This window comes from Sorghum bicolor, chromosome 10, assembly GCF_000003195.3.
Source record: "Sorghum bicolor cultivar BTx623 chromosome 10, Sorghum_bicolor_NCBIv3, whole genome shotgun sequence".
In the NCBI taxonomy this organism is placed as follows: domain Eukaryota; kingdom Viridiplantae; phylum Streptophyta; class Magnoliopsida; order Poales; family Poaceae; genus Sorghum; species Sorghum bicolor.
Genome location: NC_012879.2, coordinates 311,831 through 328,725, shown reverse-complemented (window position 1 = coordinate 328,725; position 16,895 = coordinate 311,831). Strand labels below are relative to the sequence as shown.

Genomic DNA, 16,895 nt, shown 5'->3' with positions numbered 1-16,895 from the left:
TGTCAGATATGCCTAATAAGTTGGTTTTTTTTTTCTGAAAGAATGATGCCTAAGTTGTAGTATCTTGTCTGCTATATGCAGCTATCCTAAGATCATCTCATTATTATTATATATATCATGCATCCTGGTGTGTTATATTGTCATCTATTGCTACTGGATACTCAAATGTATCAGCTACATAAAGCCACTAATATCTGCTTTAGATATCTATATTATCGTCGTAACATATACATTTCGTTTCTGCTTTTTCCTGTGCATTCGTGTTTGATGGGCACTTGAGAAAGGCTGAGATGCATGCTTTATGCTATGGTCAAAGATTGATATAACACGGATAGTTCCTCAAGACAGACATGCATTTGATTTACTTGTTTTGCTACCATACTGTACCTTGTGCCGCTGCATGCTTGCAGTAAATTAAATATAGTGAGATTCATTAAGAGTTAGTAAATGTTGCATTTGATGGGGGTCCGTTATGGTGTGGAGCCTTTGTTTTGTCATCGAATTCTGTACACGTGGTCGTTTCATAACATATATAGCTCATCTTTCTGTTTCCTGTTTCCTTTTTTTTTGTGAAGGATCACCCACTGGCACAGCATAGACAAAGTCCGTGACAGTGGTCAGTGGCACACCCCCACCCAAGGCAGCAGATTTCAGGTGACTAGCCCCCTTCAGCCAGGCGCTGCATCATCTTTTTATCGGGCCGTGAGATCAGCTCAGTGGACAGTGACCACATGTCTTTTTGAACAAAAAATGCATGATCTGGACCTTGTTGCGATGTTCTTAATTAATACAGTGATAGTGTCATACAATATCTTTGCTGGATAGCCATTTGGAACATTTTCTATCAATTTCCACTTGTATCATAATGGTGCTTATGTCATTGTGTGTGAGTTTGCACTACATTTAAACACTTTTGTTGCCTGCTTACACTGCTGATGATGATCAAGTGATGAGCAATTAACTGCTCCAACGATATGATTGGAGTTATTCTCCTATGATTCCCAAGTATTTAAGTCTATGATGATCCTATCCTTATCCTTGTGCGTCATATTATGAGCAGCATTATCCTAAACAATGATTGTCACTGTTTCTCTTTGAAAATCTCAACATTTTGTAATTGAAGCTCATAGCACTACTTGTCCTACTCCTACATCCATGCTGCTATATTTCTTGGCGAAGCATAGCTAGCTTTTTCTTGCCTGTTTCCATGGTCAGATGATGAGTATTAAACTCCAATAATATGATTGGATATTATTCTCCTGTGATTGTATTTAAGTCTCTGATGACCCCTCCATTTCTGGATTTTCTTTTCATTCTGTATCTGTTTCTCTTATGATTTTGCCTTCCCAGTAGCTTACATATTTCTGGTTCATTTGTTTGCCTCATGAGTTTAGGTTTACAATGATAGTCTGAGTTCTAAGGAATTGAACTGCATTGATTGGAAATCCTGTAAACTACAAACCTTGTTATAGTTTATAAGCTGTGTTCGCTTCAACTTCATAAACTTTGCCCTTGACCTGGACGAACTCAATGTTAACATAGTGGTTCATGGTTAAACTTTGTGAAGCTGAAATTAGGCTTATGATTAAGATGTGTTGCTTGGAATGTTATATCTTTCATGCATAAAAAGGGAAGGAAGTAGGCATACTGACAAGGAAGGCTCTGCATGTTCTGTTTTCATCCCTAACTATTACATTATGAATTTTCCGTATGAATCTCATAGTAATTACACTGCGTACTATTCGGCTGATGAATAAGCTTGATGACATTTTCAGGTCTGCTGCTGCTTCTGACTTGAGCAGGCTTGGCAGAGTTAGCTACTGTTGCCACTTTTGGTAGCAACTGCATGTCTGCATCGCTGCACTAGATTCACGGATGGCAGCTTTCTAATGTGTTAGCCTTTTAGATTTCAATTGTTTCTTTTGCTTTATTATGAGTGTAACCAGATCAATTTGAAAGGACTAAGATCATGTTTTGCTTTATTATGAGTATAACCGGATCAATTTGTTTTTTGCTTTATAATGAGTGTAACTGGATCAATTTGAGAGGGATATGGACACGTGTGCACTGAATTGTAATGATCCCTGGCCTAACTGAACAACAAACAGAGAGTAGGGGTGTGGAGATCATGGCCATGCACAACCGCACAGGACGTCTTCTTAGAGGAAATTTTCACCTCCCCTTTCCCTTGTTTGTGTAGTTGGATTTGGATCACACAAACAGAGACATAAGATTATCATGAAGATATATGACAGAAATAGTAAAAATCCAAATTCATCACCACAAACTAAGAACTGAGTAGGCATGCGGATTTGGCTTATTATACAAAGATCATTCGGACTCAGGATTTGTACTTATTCCAATCACAGTTATAGTAATTCCAATATGTGCAATCATTCCAAAAAGTTGTCCCTCTTTGATCTCGGCGTATCCCTTGGTGCAGTCGAATTCTCTCTTGTCCTAGAATTCAGGGGTGATTTCTTCCTTGATCTCCTCTTTGATCTCGGCATATCCCCAAACTCTCTCTTCTCCTGGAATTCAGGTATGACTTCTTCCTTGATTGATCTCCTCTTTGATTTCTTGCTTGATCTCCTCTTTGATCTCTACGTATCCCTCTTGCATTGGTGCGATGAAACTCTCTTTTTTTTCCTGGAATTCAGAGGTGATTTCTTCTTCCTTGAGTTTCTCTCGCTGCTTAGTGTAGCCCATCACATCCGATCCTCGGTGGGTCGGTACTTGAGGAGTATCTCACTCAGCGTCCTCGCCGCCATCTTCATCTTCCTCGCTCGCTCGTCATTCGGCCAGCCGCGCTGTCGTCCGCCGCCATGCATGCATCTCTCTCATCATCACCTCGATCGTCGCCGCCCTTGGGCTTCTTCATCCTAGCTCTTCTCCTTCTTGATGTCGTCACCTGCCGGCCACCTGCTCCTCGATCAAGAAGATTGGAAGCAATCTCCTCTATCCGATCTTCTCCTTCTTCCTTCTCATGGTGTCTGATTGCATTGCATGTTTGTTTGAATCTAATTAAATGTGCATGTATGATGTATGCCTCCCGCGATGCAATCCATGAAACCTCGAACGCCCTCCGTGGGAATTTCGTGCACTTTCCAACGTCCTTGATACGACGCCAATACGTTTCGTTGGGGATGAAACATATTCATTCTCTCTCCTCCTCATTTCATATAAAAATTCTAAATCTGCTAATGTGACATTCTATTTAATGTGCATGAAACACCCTTTGAAGCCCTATTGAGACTAACCTAAATATTGTTTATATTTATGATGTATTATCTACTGCTCATAAAGAAAGGTAACAATTAATTCAAGGATGCAATTGATAATTAAGGGATTTATTTTGGTGCTGCAAAATAAATTCTAGAAAGCAAACATACAAGCAATCAAGCAAGCAGACATTCAAACAATCACACAAGCAAGCAAACATTTCCTCACACGATCATTCTAACCTAATTCATATGGTGAATTTTGATGCAAGATTTTGGAAATAATTTTTTTAAAACGATTTTGTAGAAAATAAACTAGTTAAGTTTTAATTTGTTGTAAATTATTTAAAAAATTTCAAATTTTTAGTGGTTTTATTAAGATGCAAAAACACAGGGGTTACAATCACACCACGTATGAATGAGTTATGGCCTTTCAATGAAGTATAGTTCGGTCGCCGATGAACTGAAAGTCCAACTTCGATGGATTTGTACTTTGAGATATATTTGTATATACAAACAAATGAAAGATGCAAAAGAGCTCTTTGAATCTAATCTATATCTCCTATAAAGATAAACCCCACTAACCTAATTCTCTAGCATCTTCTTGAGCCACGTCATCCACTGTTCCTCCTAAGGGCCCACAAACACACGTTACTTCACAGAGCCTCTCTATTTCTGGTAATTGAATTGAACAGTCATGCTTGCTCCACCTCCACCTCCACCTCGCATTCCCTGTCTGCTCCACTTCATCTTCCCACGAGCTGCAATAAACCTAAACGTTGCAGTGCTCATAAAAGACGGGAGAGTTAGAGAAGTGCAGCCGGCCGCCAAGTGCTGCGTGAGGCACCTAGGAGCTTGTCATCTGCTGCCACCAGGCGACTGGCCCCTCCGACCGGATCCAGGAGTAGGGGTGCAAATGAGTGATGATTAGGTGCACCTCTAAATCTCTTTAGTTCAAATATTTATACTACTTCTCCAAAAAAATTAAGAAGTAGTACAAATATTTGAACTAAAGAGGTTTAGAGGTGCACATAAAAGTTACCCCTTTGCACCCCTATCCAGGAGCCTGATGCATGCCATCGGCCGTCTGCCAGGCAGGAGCCGTCAAGGAGCCTGGAGTCTCCCTCCCCACCAGAGATGCAGGAGACCGCTATCGCGAGATGCATCGGTCAAGTAGACATCGAAGAATCGACGATTTTTGGTAGGGTCTGATATCTATTAATCTATGTGGAGTCCAAAGGCACTCTGTCCCGAGAAGGCGTTTGGTGGATCAGTATCCTCTTTTTGTTTTCTTTCTTTCTTTTTTTTCTCCTCACATAAGGAAGATAAGGTTACGGGAAGAACATAGAGACATTGAGCAAGCTAGCCTATCGTGCACAAGACAAGGCAATTCAATCAATTATTTTCTATCATTTTTTCATTCGTTCTTTGTGTTTAAATATTCTACCGCATGTGTTAGTGATTATGACATAATAATCTACCTCATTAGAATTTACCCTTCACATTGTAATTTCATCTCTAAATTCCACGGCAACTCTTATTAGTTAAAGGTCTAACCTATTTATATTTCCTACTTCATACCCACGGCAACGCGCGGGGAATCCTCCTAGTAGTACATGAATGATAGATGCACAACACATAGAGGTCTAAATCTAATAGCCAAATTAAATGAGTCGGAGACATGCGAGGAGTGGACGACCGAAGAGGTGGGACGAGCGTCAAGCTATCGACTATGGCCTACGGCTGCGGGAGTGCAGGGGAGGCGCTGATACGGGAGTTTTTGGTGTGGGCGTGTGGCTACGTGGTGGGGTGGTTGAGTGTGGTCACGTGGAATATTAGGGTTTTATATGGGGTGGGATAAACTAAATGGGCCAAGTGACCACTTTTGTGTATATATGTTGTACGAGGCAATGCTCTATTTAGATCGAAGCTGCTAAACTTTAGCCACCTCTGTTTGTACGAGGTAAGGCTCAAAAGTGATTAAAATGTAAGACATGGGCTTTAGACCCATTTAGCAACCCCTTGGTGACTAATTACTCTAGCTAAATGTCCATTTAGTCCCATTTTGTGATATTGTTTAGGTAAAAATTAACTAAAAGAGACTAAAATTAGCTAGCTAAACTTTAGTAGCCTAAACTAAACACCCCCTAAATTGCAGTTACGAGATGGTTACCGACGAACGAATGCCTGTACTCGTGCCTTACCTGCATATTTGCGGGTACTCGCCCCGAATGTACTTGCAGGTGAGATTTCCTAGCTATATCCATATCTATTGGGAACAGACCCGCGGATCAAACTACCATCATTAGGTCCGGATTGACAGAGCTTCTTTACCGATTTCACGAGTCATTAGAAGTCATTCTTTGTCAAATAGTGTAAAATAGCATGCTAAAAACGTATTTTTTTAAAGAGCTTTGGTGGGAAAGCAGCCAATAAAAAAAGGGTTAATTATATTTGTGCCATTATAACTTTACCATTTTTGAAGTGTACTACTTTACCATTTTTGAAGTGCACCACTACTATTCGTGAAACTATGTCACTATTATTGTCGTTTTTCTTGCTAAACTTGTGTTCTACAATGCTTTTTATTCCTACTCCTATTCCTGCTTATTCCAAAGTAGGAAATTTTGATCCAATCCATTTTTTGTGAACTATTCAGCAATTCGTTCTATTATTGTTCTTAGAATGTAAATTTGCTCCTTTTTAACAGATCTCCGTGCTTAAAAGGACTACCCACAGTTCACAAGGAAGTATCCTTATTCTTATACCCTAAAGATAATGCAGAATGCAACCGATATTTAGAGATGAAGTTCAGTCTGTTGGCAAAAAGTATGAACAAAATTTGCTTTTTTCGTCATCAGCGACTTCGTTTGGGATTTGATGCTAGGGCCCATGTTCCTTTCAGCCGGTTGAGTGGTATGTGCTCTCTCATTTCGTGATCACCAGCTTATTGTGCTTATTATGACATAGTTTATTTGCATTTGAGATCATAAAATCCCGTGAACTTTTTTATTTAGTTGTTAGGATGCCCGACTTATTTATGACATGGTTTATTTGCAGTTGAGATCCCAGAATCCCGCAATTAATTGATTTAGTTGTTAAGTTGATCAGCGATGAGAAGCAAGATATGAAGATCAGATACTCTCGATGTCAATTACACTTCGAGACAAGATCATGGAGGACAATTCTCTAATTAATTATTCCCAACTATCTGATATTTATTGTCTCTACCCCGAAGGTTTCCCAAAGAGTAGCTCCATAATGGCAAAACAATCTATGTTCTGTTAGAATCTGTTATGGGTTATTCACTATTCAGTGCCAATAGTACTCCATCTCCCTTGTTGTTGGTAAAATGATTCCTAAACAGGTTTAGTACAGGAGAGCAGAGAGAGACAACTAGGATTTTTTGACTAGGGTTGGAAGGGGTTGCCCCCTTTGCCCTCATGATCATGGCATTATATAGACAAGTAGAAATTTACAAGCAACCCCTCAGTGGGGGTGGATTTTACATGTCACTCCAATGGCTCTAGTTGGGCCTCTTCTAGAAGACTTGACCCATTTGAATATGACATGTCCCAACAATTAGCCCCTCATCTACTAGGTTATGGCTGGTACTGAAAGGATCAAGATGCCCAAGAGGGGGGGGTGAATTAGGCTTCTCTAAAAATTTAAGCAACCTATAAGTTCCAATTCAACCCCTTGTGGCTAGTGTGACTAGAGAGCTACCGGATAAAAGTTTTGCAACATAGTTCCAATCCTATTTTAGCATGACAATTCTAGGAATGTAAAAACTCAAAGTAATTGCACAAAGTAAATGCTAGAAAGTAAAGGAGTAGTGGAAGAAAGTGCTCGGTGATGTTTTGCCGAGGTATTGGAGAGTCGCCACTCTCCACTAGTCCTCGTTGGAGCACCCACGCAAGGGTCTTGCTCCCCCTTGGTCCGCGCAAGGACCAAGTGCTCTCTACGGGCTGATTCTTCGACACTTCGTCGCGGTGAATCGCCCAAAACCGCTCACAAGCTTGACACGAGCCACCCACAAGAACTCCGGGCGGTCTTCGTGTCTCCAATCACCACCGAACCGTCTAGGTGATGGCGATCACCAAGAGTAACAAGCAAAGAACTCTCACTTGACCCAAACAAGGCACTAGAGAGTGGTGGATGCACACTTGACTCTTGGAATTCAACTAGAGAAGGATTCTCACAAAAAATCTCTCAAATCTCAATCCTCTCTAAGCTCTTGCTTCTCTCTTGCTCTACAAAGTGTTTCTCAACTGTTCAAATGGGCAAGAGAGCTTCTATGGACGAGGTGGAGGAGTATAAATACACCCCACGAAGTCCAAGGGTCGGCCAACCGTTTTACACTGAAAACGGAGTCACCGGACGCTGTTGATGTTGCACCGGACGCTCTGCACCGAACGTCCGGTGACACTCAATGGCTAACTGTACTGCCTCTGACAGGTCACCGGACGCTACTTTCCAGCGTCTGGTGCTACCGTCCGGTGCTCGGAGGAACTTTACAACCTCCCTGAGTTTAGGACCGGACGCTACCCGACAAGTTCGGTGCTAGCGTGCGGTGACCTTGGTCACTCTGTGGACCTCCCTGGGTTTAGGATCGGACGCTACCCTGTGCATCCGGTGCTAGCGTCCGGTGCCTAACCCTACGCACTCAGCACTCTGACTGCTTACGACCTCACCGGACGCACTCACAGAGCGTCCGGTGCAGTGTCCGATGCCTACTTAGGCACCCAAACTTCGTCGAAACGTGACCGTTCCAAAACAAAGTTTGTTCCTCTCGATCTAAGGACTATCTCTGAGATGTCTAGTGCTAGGTTTACCAAGTATGCACTACACCTAAACCTAAAGCCTTGCCTAAGTCAAGCTACTAGATCAAAGCCCCTCTTAATAGTACGGTCAAAGGAAAACAAAGTCCTAAACTACTCTAAGTGCCCTTCTTCACCATATGGCACTTAGACCTAGTCTTGTCTTGACGATGTCCATCCATCCTTTGAAAACCGAAACGATTTCCACTATTAAGTAGGCATGTACGTCCCTGTTCATCGAGTACCTATTACCATGACCTCACTAATGACTTTGCCTCTGCAAAACACACGTTAGTCACAGTAATCATCATTGTCATTAATCACCAAAATCATTAGGGGCCTAGATGCTCTTTCAGGTACTACATGACCTAGTAGATGCTAACACTAGGGCACAGTACAACTCAAACCTTGGTCGTCAGAATTGCCCTTCGCGAACCATGCATGCACGCCTCACTAAAAACTCCATCCAAAAATCCTATGGGAAAAAAGGGCATAGAGAAATGAACACATGCATGACTCTAACCAATACATATTCTAAGTCCTGAGGCGTCTACCCTGAGTGCCTCGTTTTTGTGGATGTCTTCACCTTTAGGCTTTGCCTTTCTTTACGCACTTTTGTGACATGGTTCGTTGGCTTTGGTTGGTGCACAGGCCTTCATCCTCAATGCCTTCTCCCTCATGTTTCTTCCTTTTCGTTTGTGTCTGTGCGGATTCATTGGTAACCGTAGGATTGTGTGCGAGTCCTGTGTAACCTTAAAACTCTATTTTTGCTTAATGAAATACGTACCATATGGTACGCTTGTGAAAAAATGATTAAACTTGTGAAGATGAAATTAGGGTTATAATTAAGATGTGTAGCTTGGAATGTTCCATCTTTCATGCATAAAAGGGCAGGAAGTAGGCATACTGACAAGGAAGGCTTTGCATGTTCTGTTTTCATCCCTAACTATTACATACTGAATTTTCAGTTTGAATATCATAATTACACTGGCTACTATTCTGTTCATGAATAAGCTTAATGACATTTTCAGGTCTGCTGCTGCTTCTGACTTGAGTAGCTAGGCTTGGGCAAGTTACCTAGCTACTGTTGCCACTGCATCGCTGCACTAGATTCACGGATATGGCAGCTTCTAATGTGTTAGCCTTTGGATTTAATTTTTTTTTTTTTGCAAGGAGTGTCAGAGCTCAGATTAATCTGTGCTTGTTGTAGCTCTGAGAGATGCCTGCCTCTAGCTAGTGTACTTCCTCCATACTCATAAAGAAAATCATTTTGGATAAAGTTTGGGTCAAACATTGAAAATATAAATCATGAATAACTTTTAAGTTGTTGAATTTGGAAATTCGAAAACCATATGAATAGATTTATGTTGAAAAATACTTTCATAAAAATATACATATAGTACCACTTTTTGATAAATATTTTTATAAAAATTAAGAGTCAAAGTTATAAAAAATAAAGAGTCAAAGATTTATCTTGAAAAATATTTATGGCTTGTGCTTGTGCTTCCTCCTCCGATATGGGCCGTCCCAAAGTTAAAAGAAGAAAGCCAGGTGCTTGGGCTAGAGAGTGAGGGAAAAAAAAGTCTAGATCAACACAACGAAGGACAAGGCCCCTTGTTGTTGACTTTTATTGTCCCCAATGGCAATGGGATCATCAATACTATTATGTGTGATTGATAAAAGGCGATCATATCGTCGATCGGGGACCCATACATATGCATATCAGGAGGGGATCCGCAGAAAGGAGAGGCAGCCAGCGAAAGCTTCCTGCTTATTGAGATGAGACCAATTGACGGCAGGCACAGCGCCATCGCCATCATGAGATGGAGAGAATGGATAGCTAGCTGTTTCCATCACGCCCTTATTGCATTATGAACCAATAACGTGTTCTTCATTTGTTTAGGTGCATACATATATAGAACAATGCCTAAATCCGATCACGATCAGATGATGCAGCCTTCGTCTTATACGTACTGGCCTGGGATTTGGATGATATATACTACAATATATTGAGCTCAATGATAGAACAAATCATTGCATTGGCACCACCGGCAAATCATTTCGCCAGAAAGACAAATTAAAGGTCGTATTTTAAGGACCAAGCATAGTTTTGTCATAAGTCAAATTATAGCAACTTATTGATAAAAATTATATTAAAAATATTAATATGTACCCCCATTAATATTATAAAAATATATTTCATAATATATCTAATTAAATTAATTTCAAGTCCTATGGCCTTGTTTAGTTCACCTAAAAAAACATAAAACTTTTCAAGATTCCCGTCACATCGAATCTTGCAGCACATGCATGGAACATTAAATATAGATAAAAACAAAAACTAATTGCACAATTTGTCTGTAAACCGCGACACGAATCTTTTAAGCCTAGTAACTCTATGATTGGACAATGTTTTTCAAACAAAAACGAATTGAAAGTGCTATAGTATCAAAATTCAAAAAAAAATTGAAACTAAACAAGGCCTATATATCTTGTTTTCCATACATTACTATATTTTTTTAATCGGATATAACATTAGACATATACAACCCACGCACTCCACACTCACACCACATGCACATACACGAGTGCGTGTCTGTACATACGCAAAGAAGAGATTGAGAGGCTAGCCTCCAGTGCGCGGGAAATGTGTAGTATCACTGAACGCGCATGTATGCGTGTATCCTGTAAATTCTAAAAAAAACTTCAGAAAAAATACGACACCAGAGTTTGGGTAACGTCCCACTAGACAGTCCTGCCACTAAACCATAGGCCCATTCACAAAGTCACCATAACTTTACTTAGAACCTAGTATTTTAGGACAGAGGAAGTATAGTTTTTGTATGTTATCTGTGCAATAATGCTACATCTTGTTTTACCTAATAACCTGCTTGAAAAAATAGCAGCATTTCCGTATCGTCAGGTGAGGTGTCGTTGCCTGTCTGTAATCTCTCCACGGCTTGAGGGCGCCGGCGCCTGCTCTGCATCTTCTCCAGCGTTTCCTCTTTACTTTTGTGTTAGACCGGCGCCTTGCTCGGGTGTCTAGTGTTTACTCTGCGGGGTTTGGGTAATCTGTCATTACCGCTACCCTGTTTCTTCTGCTGTACCAAACTGTTTTCTGCTTAATCAAAAATGCACCGCTCGGCGTGGTCTCGAAAAAACAATAACAAGTGACGAGATGCCTGCGTCGTACTTTGCTTGACAAGTGCAAAATACCTTTCCTGGGCGGCAAGAGATCGAAGCCGTAAAGCGGATATATAGCCACCTTTTGTCTTGTGAAGTACTCTCCTGCAAGGCTCCGGCCGGATCAGCTTGTTTTTTGCAGCATGCAATTGAGGACTTAATTACCTGTAGTACCATTTACCGTTCATCTACGGTTGTACGCATACGATGGGTCGGAATTAACTTTATTAGCAGTAGTTATTTGAGTTTTCAACGAGATGTTGGTAGGCATCCGATGTAATGCATGGTGTGTGGTCCTAAGTACGCTATACTCCTACTTTTGGAGGTCATAATCCTCACTCAAGAAACGGCCGGTCGGCACGCAGTGCAGTGGTCCTCATTATCAGAGATGCAGACATCCATATGTTTCATATATATGTGTATGTCTAGCTCTTCCTGCAGTAAATAAAACTAGACTAAAGGTGAAACAAATATAAAATTTTCAGCTGAGGACTTAAATTTCTGTGTGAGCTGAATATATATAATCATGCATGCTGATCCAGAGTAAATCATGAATTAGCTGGGTTCATATTATTGGAAAGTATGCATTCATCGTCATGCTGATGCAGGAACATGTACTAGCTAACTAGCTAGCTTGTGTCGTGTGGAGACTGTCTATGATATGATGTAGCTCGTGGCTTTAATTAGCTATAGGATCATGTCACATAGAAAAATCATGGCTGCATGTGCTGAGGGACAACGCCCATGTGATGTGACACCACCGAATGATTCAACTCTAGACACAATGCAAAAGCATACACTATATATACAGTAGTGTGATATACTTAATTGGTACACAAATCTTGAAGCTTTCATAAGTGCTGGATATATATATGGATAGAACAAAGAGGGGCCAAAGTAACTGTGTAATAATGCTTGACTAATAAAATACTACACAACCAGTTCATGCATGGAGATTTGTTTTTAAGAGTATAGTACTACTACCTTCTATGACAAAACAAGAAAGAGATATATAGTGTGTATGTATCCAACCAAGCAACGACAGCACTACAATAATTTTTCTTTTTTTTTTAATTGTGACTGATCGAGCGCTACGAGAGTTTATCGAGCTTGCAAAAATTGTGAGCAGGTCTCACTCTCACGGTCTCACCGATGCAATGAAAAATTATCTGTCAAAGTTGAAGTGCAAGTAGCCATTCAGTATCACCAGTTTATGGTAAAAATGCTACTTCCTTTCGTTCTCTGATTTCTGAAACTTGTAAATGTGAATACTTTACCAGTAATCATGGCAGTACTACCAAGTCTGAATGGATCTGAAATGCAAATTATGGACCACGCACCATGCATGCCCAACTAATGCGAGAGTAGTCCTAACAATTAATGGACCTAGCAACTAATTAATTTCATCGCAAATGACTATATGGCAGCTAATAACTAGCTACATGCATGATGTACGAGTGACCACCTCATTATTTTGACAGTCATCCAAACAATTTGTGGCTTCCAATTGTGTTCGATCCTCAAATAGGTACTGACGACAGGGGACGAAAATCGCTCACATAATCCACGGTCGGTGTCAAACTGTCATATCACAGATGATGAGGACACACGAACAGAAACCACATCTCCTCTCCGGCCGTGTTCACTACTGCTGGTAGGTACGGGTGCATGCATACATGTATCAGGTTATGTACCGCAGCAACTTCATGATTTGCATGCCATCTCAACGACCCTAACTCGATCGGGGAAAAAAAACCGACCCTTTATATATATAGCTTCATCATGCAATTTAAATGAGACTAAGGCCTTGTTTAGTTCACTCCAAAAACCAAAAAGTTTTCAAAATTTTCTGTCACATCGAATCTTTCGGCACATGCATGAAGCATTAAATATAGATGAAAATAAAAACTAATTGTACAGTTTAACTGTAAATCGCGAGACAAATCTTTTGATTCTAGTTAGTCCATGATTGGACAATATTTGCCACAAACAAACGAAAGTGCTACAGTAGCAAAATCTAAAATCTTTTCGCATCTAAACAAGGCCTAAAAAAACCGTATCTATATGCACCGCGGTTACAAAGGCTAAACAAGATTTAGTTTCCTAACTATACCGTATGCATGTATAATGGTAAGGAGTGTGCACAGTGAAGGCACGTCACAATCATATCTATTGCACAGGTTTTGTACATTCCACGAAATAGGAAAGACACCAACGTTTTGCGTCACAATGCATATATACATATACCATGCCGGCATGTCCCTGCTCATCATTACTTTTTGAAATTTATTAAAGTTTGCTATGGTTTCTAGCTAGTAAATTTTCAAGGAAAAAGGTCCACATCCCATAGCTCAGGCTCTAGTTGCCAGCTTATTATCGACAAATTAAACAAACAAATTGTTTATTACATTCAGATAACCTACTCTTCACCATTAGATTATATACCCATTACATTTTGCCCTTCACATGCTCTCCACATGCTACTGAAAACCTTTGGGTTGGTTGCTATTGGCAGTCAATTAAATTAGCTATTAATATTTGAAGCTTTGCTCCAAAAGAAAAACTAGCCTTTGAAGTTGGTCAGATCACTTCTTTTCTAAATGTTCTTCCTTTTGTATTTTTTTTATCACTGGTCCATATTTGCCCTTTAATTATTTGCCAAATGATTGTGGAGATTATCCCTGTGACTATGGGGGTGTTTAGCACGGCTCCTCACGGAGGCTTCACTAGAGAGACAGAGCTGTTTTGGAGAAGTTATAATTTGTGGCTTCATCAAAACAGCTTCAACTTTTCTACTTATTACTTCAAAACGGCTTCTTAAAAAAGCGGCCCTATGTCTACAAGCCCAAAAGGCGTAGATAAGACTATCTCCAACAATCGTCACCCAAAATACAAGACCCATTTGTCTTTTAGGTAGTGCTACAGGTAAAAGGTTCCATACCTATTTTTAGTCTTCTCCAACAATAAGACCTAAAAGACAACACTCTCTGCAAATGGGTCTCGAAGAGAGAGGATACCTAAATTTAGGTTATGTCTCTCCTGATACCCAAAATGGGTCTTCTGTTTAGGTACTCTGTTGGAGGCTATAGGTATTGTGTTGGAGACCCATTTTGGGTTTGGGTTCCTAAATGGGTCTCCTATCGGAGAGGAAGAGAGAGAGAGAGTTAAATAGACACCTAATTACAATATGATCACTTAATTTTGTACAAACTTTCCTTGGAGCTGACATTATCCTAGGCAATAACGGTTACATATATCCAGTATAGTAGCCAATTGCTATATCATCACAGATTAATAATTAAATATATAAAATGAACAGACTGCATGCGTGTTGACAACAGCAAGTTAGCTAATTTTACTGCATGAGAAAATAAAAGGATTCAATCTTTACAAGAACTGTAGTCCCAATGCCGGAATCAGTAGTTCATCTTCAGCACCGCCACGCCGACACCATCACCAGCTCCGATTCCTGCCACCGCAGTGCAAGCGCCGCCTGCCGCTTCTCCACATGGAAGCCCGGCGTGGGCGTGCGGCTGACAAGGCACTCGGCCTGTGCCTCGGCGGCGTTGCTGAGCTGCACCGGCGCGAATCCGGCGGACGCAAGCATGGTCTGCCATGGAGGCATCCTGTCCCCTAGCAACAGGCGCTCCACCCTGGGACGCAGGACGTACTGCTCCAGCCTCGCCACCGCGTCCGCCGGCGCGCCGGCCGCGTCCAGCGACTCGAGGAACGCCGCGGTGGAGCGCACGACGTTGAGCGCGTGATGCGACAGCGGCAGGTCGCCGCGGTGGCATCCGTGGTCGTCGACGCACACCACGATGGCGGGCCGGAGCTGCTTCACGACGCGGAGAGTCGTCGGCAACGGAGTACCGGAGCCGATGGGGAGGTGAACGGCGACGGCCTCGCCGGGCGCGACGGACAACTCCGTTGGGGGCAACGGGTCCGAGGGGTCGAAGGCGACGGCGTTGAACTCGAACGAGATGCCGAGCTCGGCGGCGAAGCGCGTCAGGCCCTCGTGCGTGAGGTGGAGCTCCAAGGGGTGCGCTGACCCCGGCGAGACCAATGCCGTCACCTTGAAGCACGGCGGCGGCGAGACGGGTGCTCGGCGCCACTGGAGCGCGAGCTCCTGCATGAGCGGCGCCCACCGACCGCCGAAGCCGACGTCCAAGTCGACGACGTGCACGCGGCGCGCGGCGCCGAGCACGTCGAGGAGCGCCTGCGTGGACGTGAAGCTGGCGAACTGGACGGTCGGCGACGCGTCCGCCAGTGCCCTGTGTGCGGCGACCTTGAGCGCGACGTCGAGCGGGGTCGAGACGGAGGAGCCGTGCGGGAGGGGGAGCGCGACGAGGAGGCGCAGGAGCGCGTCCCGAAGGTGAGCGGCGGCGCGGAGGAGAGGAGGGTGCGGGTGCCCCGGCAGCGACATCGAGGGTAGCCGCCGGTGATTGAGCCGCGTCAATATCTCGCGCGCGCCAGCGGAGTCCCCGGCGTCGGCTCGGCGCGCCGCCTCGAGGAGCTCGTCCACCGCCACCCCTGGCTCAAGGTCAAGGTCCTCCTGCGCCACGGGGAGCGGGAGCGGGAGCTGGAGCTGCGGGTGCAAGAAGGGCTCGACGGCGGCGGTCTCCTGGCAAGGCGGCGGAGGCAGGAAGGGATCAAAGGCGTCAACTTGGGCGTCGGCGTCCATGATCCAGCGGAGGAAGGAGGTGGTGTCCTGAGACCGTGCGGCGGCTGGTGGCGCGGCCATGTCGAGGACGGCCTCCCACTCCCAGTCCTCGGCGCTGATGGGGGGCGGCTCGGGCGCGGAGGAAGAGGCCAGGGAGGAGGACGTGGGCGGGCTGGGGCTGCGGTTGTAGAGCACGGAGGTGGGCTCCGACGCCGGCGACCTGCTGCGGAGGCGCTTGGCCGGCGACGCGAAGGCGGCGGCGGGGGCGGTTTCGTCTTGGCCATTTCCGCCGGCGCCGTCGTCCTGGAGCTCGGACATGGGCGGCAGCGCGCTTATCGTACGTGATCAGAAGAGGAGTGCTGGGTGGTGTGCGTGGGGGAGGGAGGATCGGACTGAGAGTAGTCGGAGTCGGAGGTGATGGATGGTGTTGCTGTTGGTACTGCAACAACTTGCAAATTGGAATTGGCGAGGTGAGGTGGGGGAGACAAGACAAGAAAAGGGATGAGGATGGGTCACTATTGCTAATGCTAAATTGCTAGGAGGGGTGGTGTGGGTGCTTGCTTGCTGCTTGCACCAAATAAATGTGGGTTAATGCTAAATTGCTAGGAGGTGTGGTGTGGGTGCTTGCTTGCTGCTTGCACGACCGCGCGCGGGCCAATGAATGCATGCATGCATGCATGCCTCTCTCTCTCTTTTTTTTTTTTTATGTATGGTCGCAACTCAATTCCATAATCCAGCGCCATTTAACACCAGCATAACAATATCATAGAAGGCTTTTATATATTTTTATTAAATTAAAATAACGTAAAAGAACAAGGTAAAACACTCTGTTTATTTTCCTGACCGGATTATATATAATCCGCATTACATGTGTATATATAAGCTGGCTTGGCTTGATGGTGGTGTGGAAGACAAATGTTGTAATAAAAACTTGTCAGGATATTTTATTTATACGATTATTATTATCACGTAAGCTAGGGAGATGTGGATGTCTATGAGTTGGTTGTTGAT

General features: G+C 43.4%; 1 protein-coding gene across 1 annotated transcript; it reads right to left on the bottom strand.

The window, feature by feature from the left end:
• On the bottom strand, positions 14,368-16,492 carry LOC8067884 (scarecrow-like protein 6). Its single transcript, XM_002436283.2, has one exon. It carries the CDS (start codon positions 16,200-16,202, stop codon positions 14,655-14,657), a length of 1,548 nt encoding a protein of 515 aa, XP_002436328.1. The 5' UTR covers positions 16,203-16,492; the 3' UTR covers positions 14,368-14,654.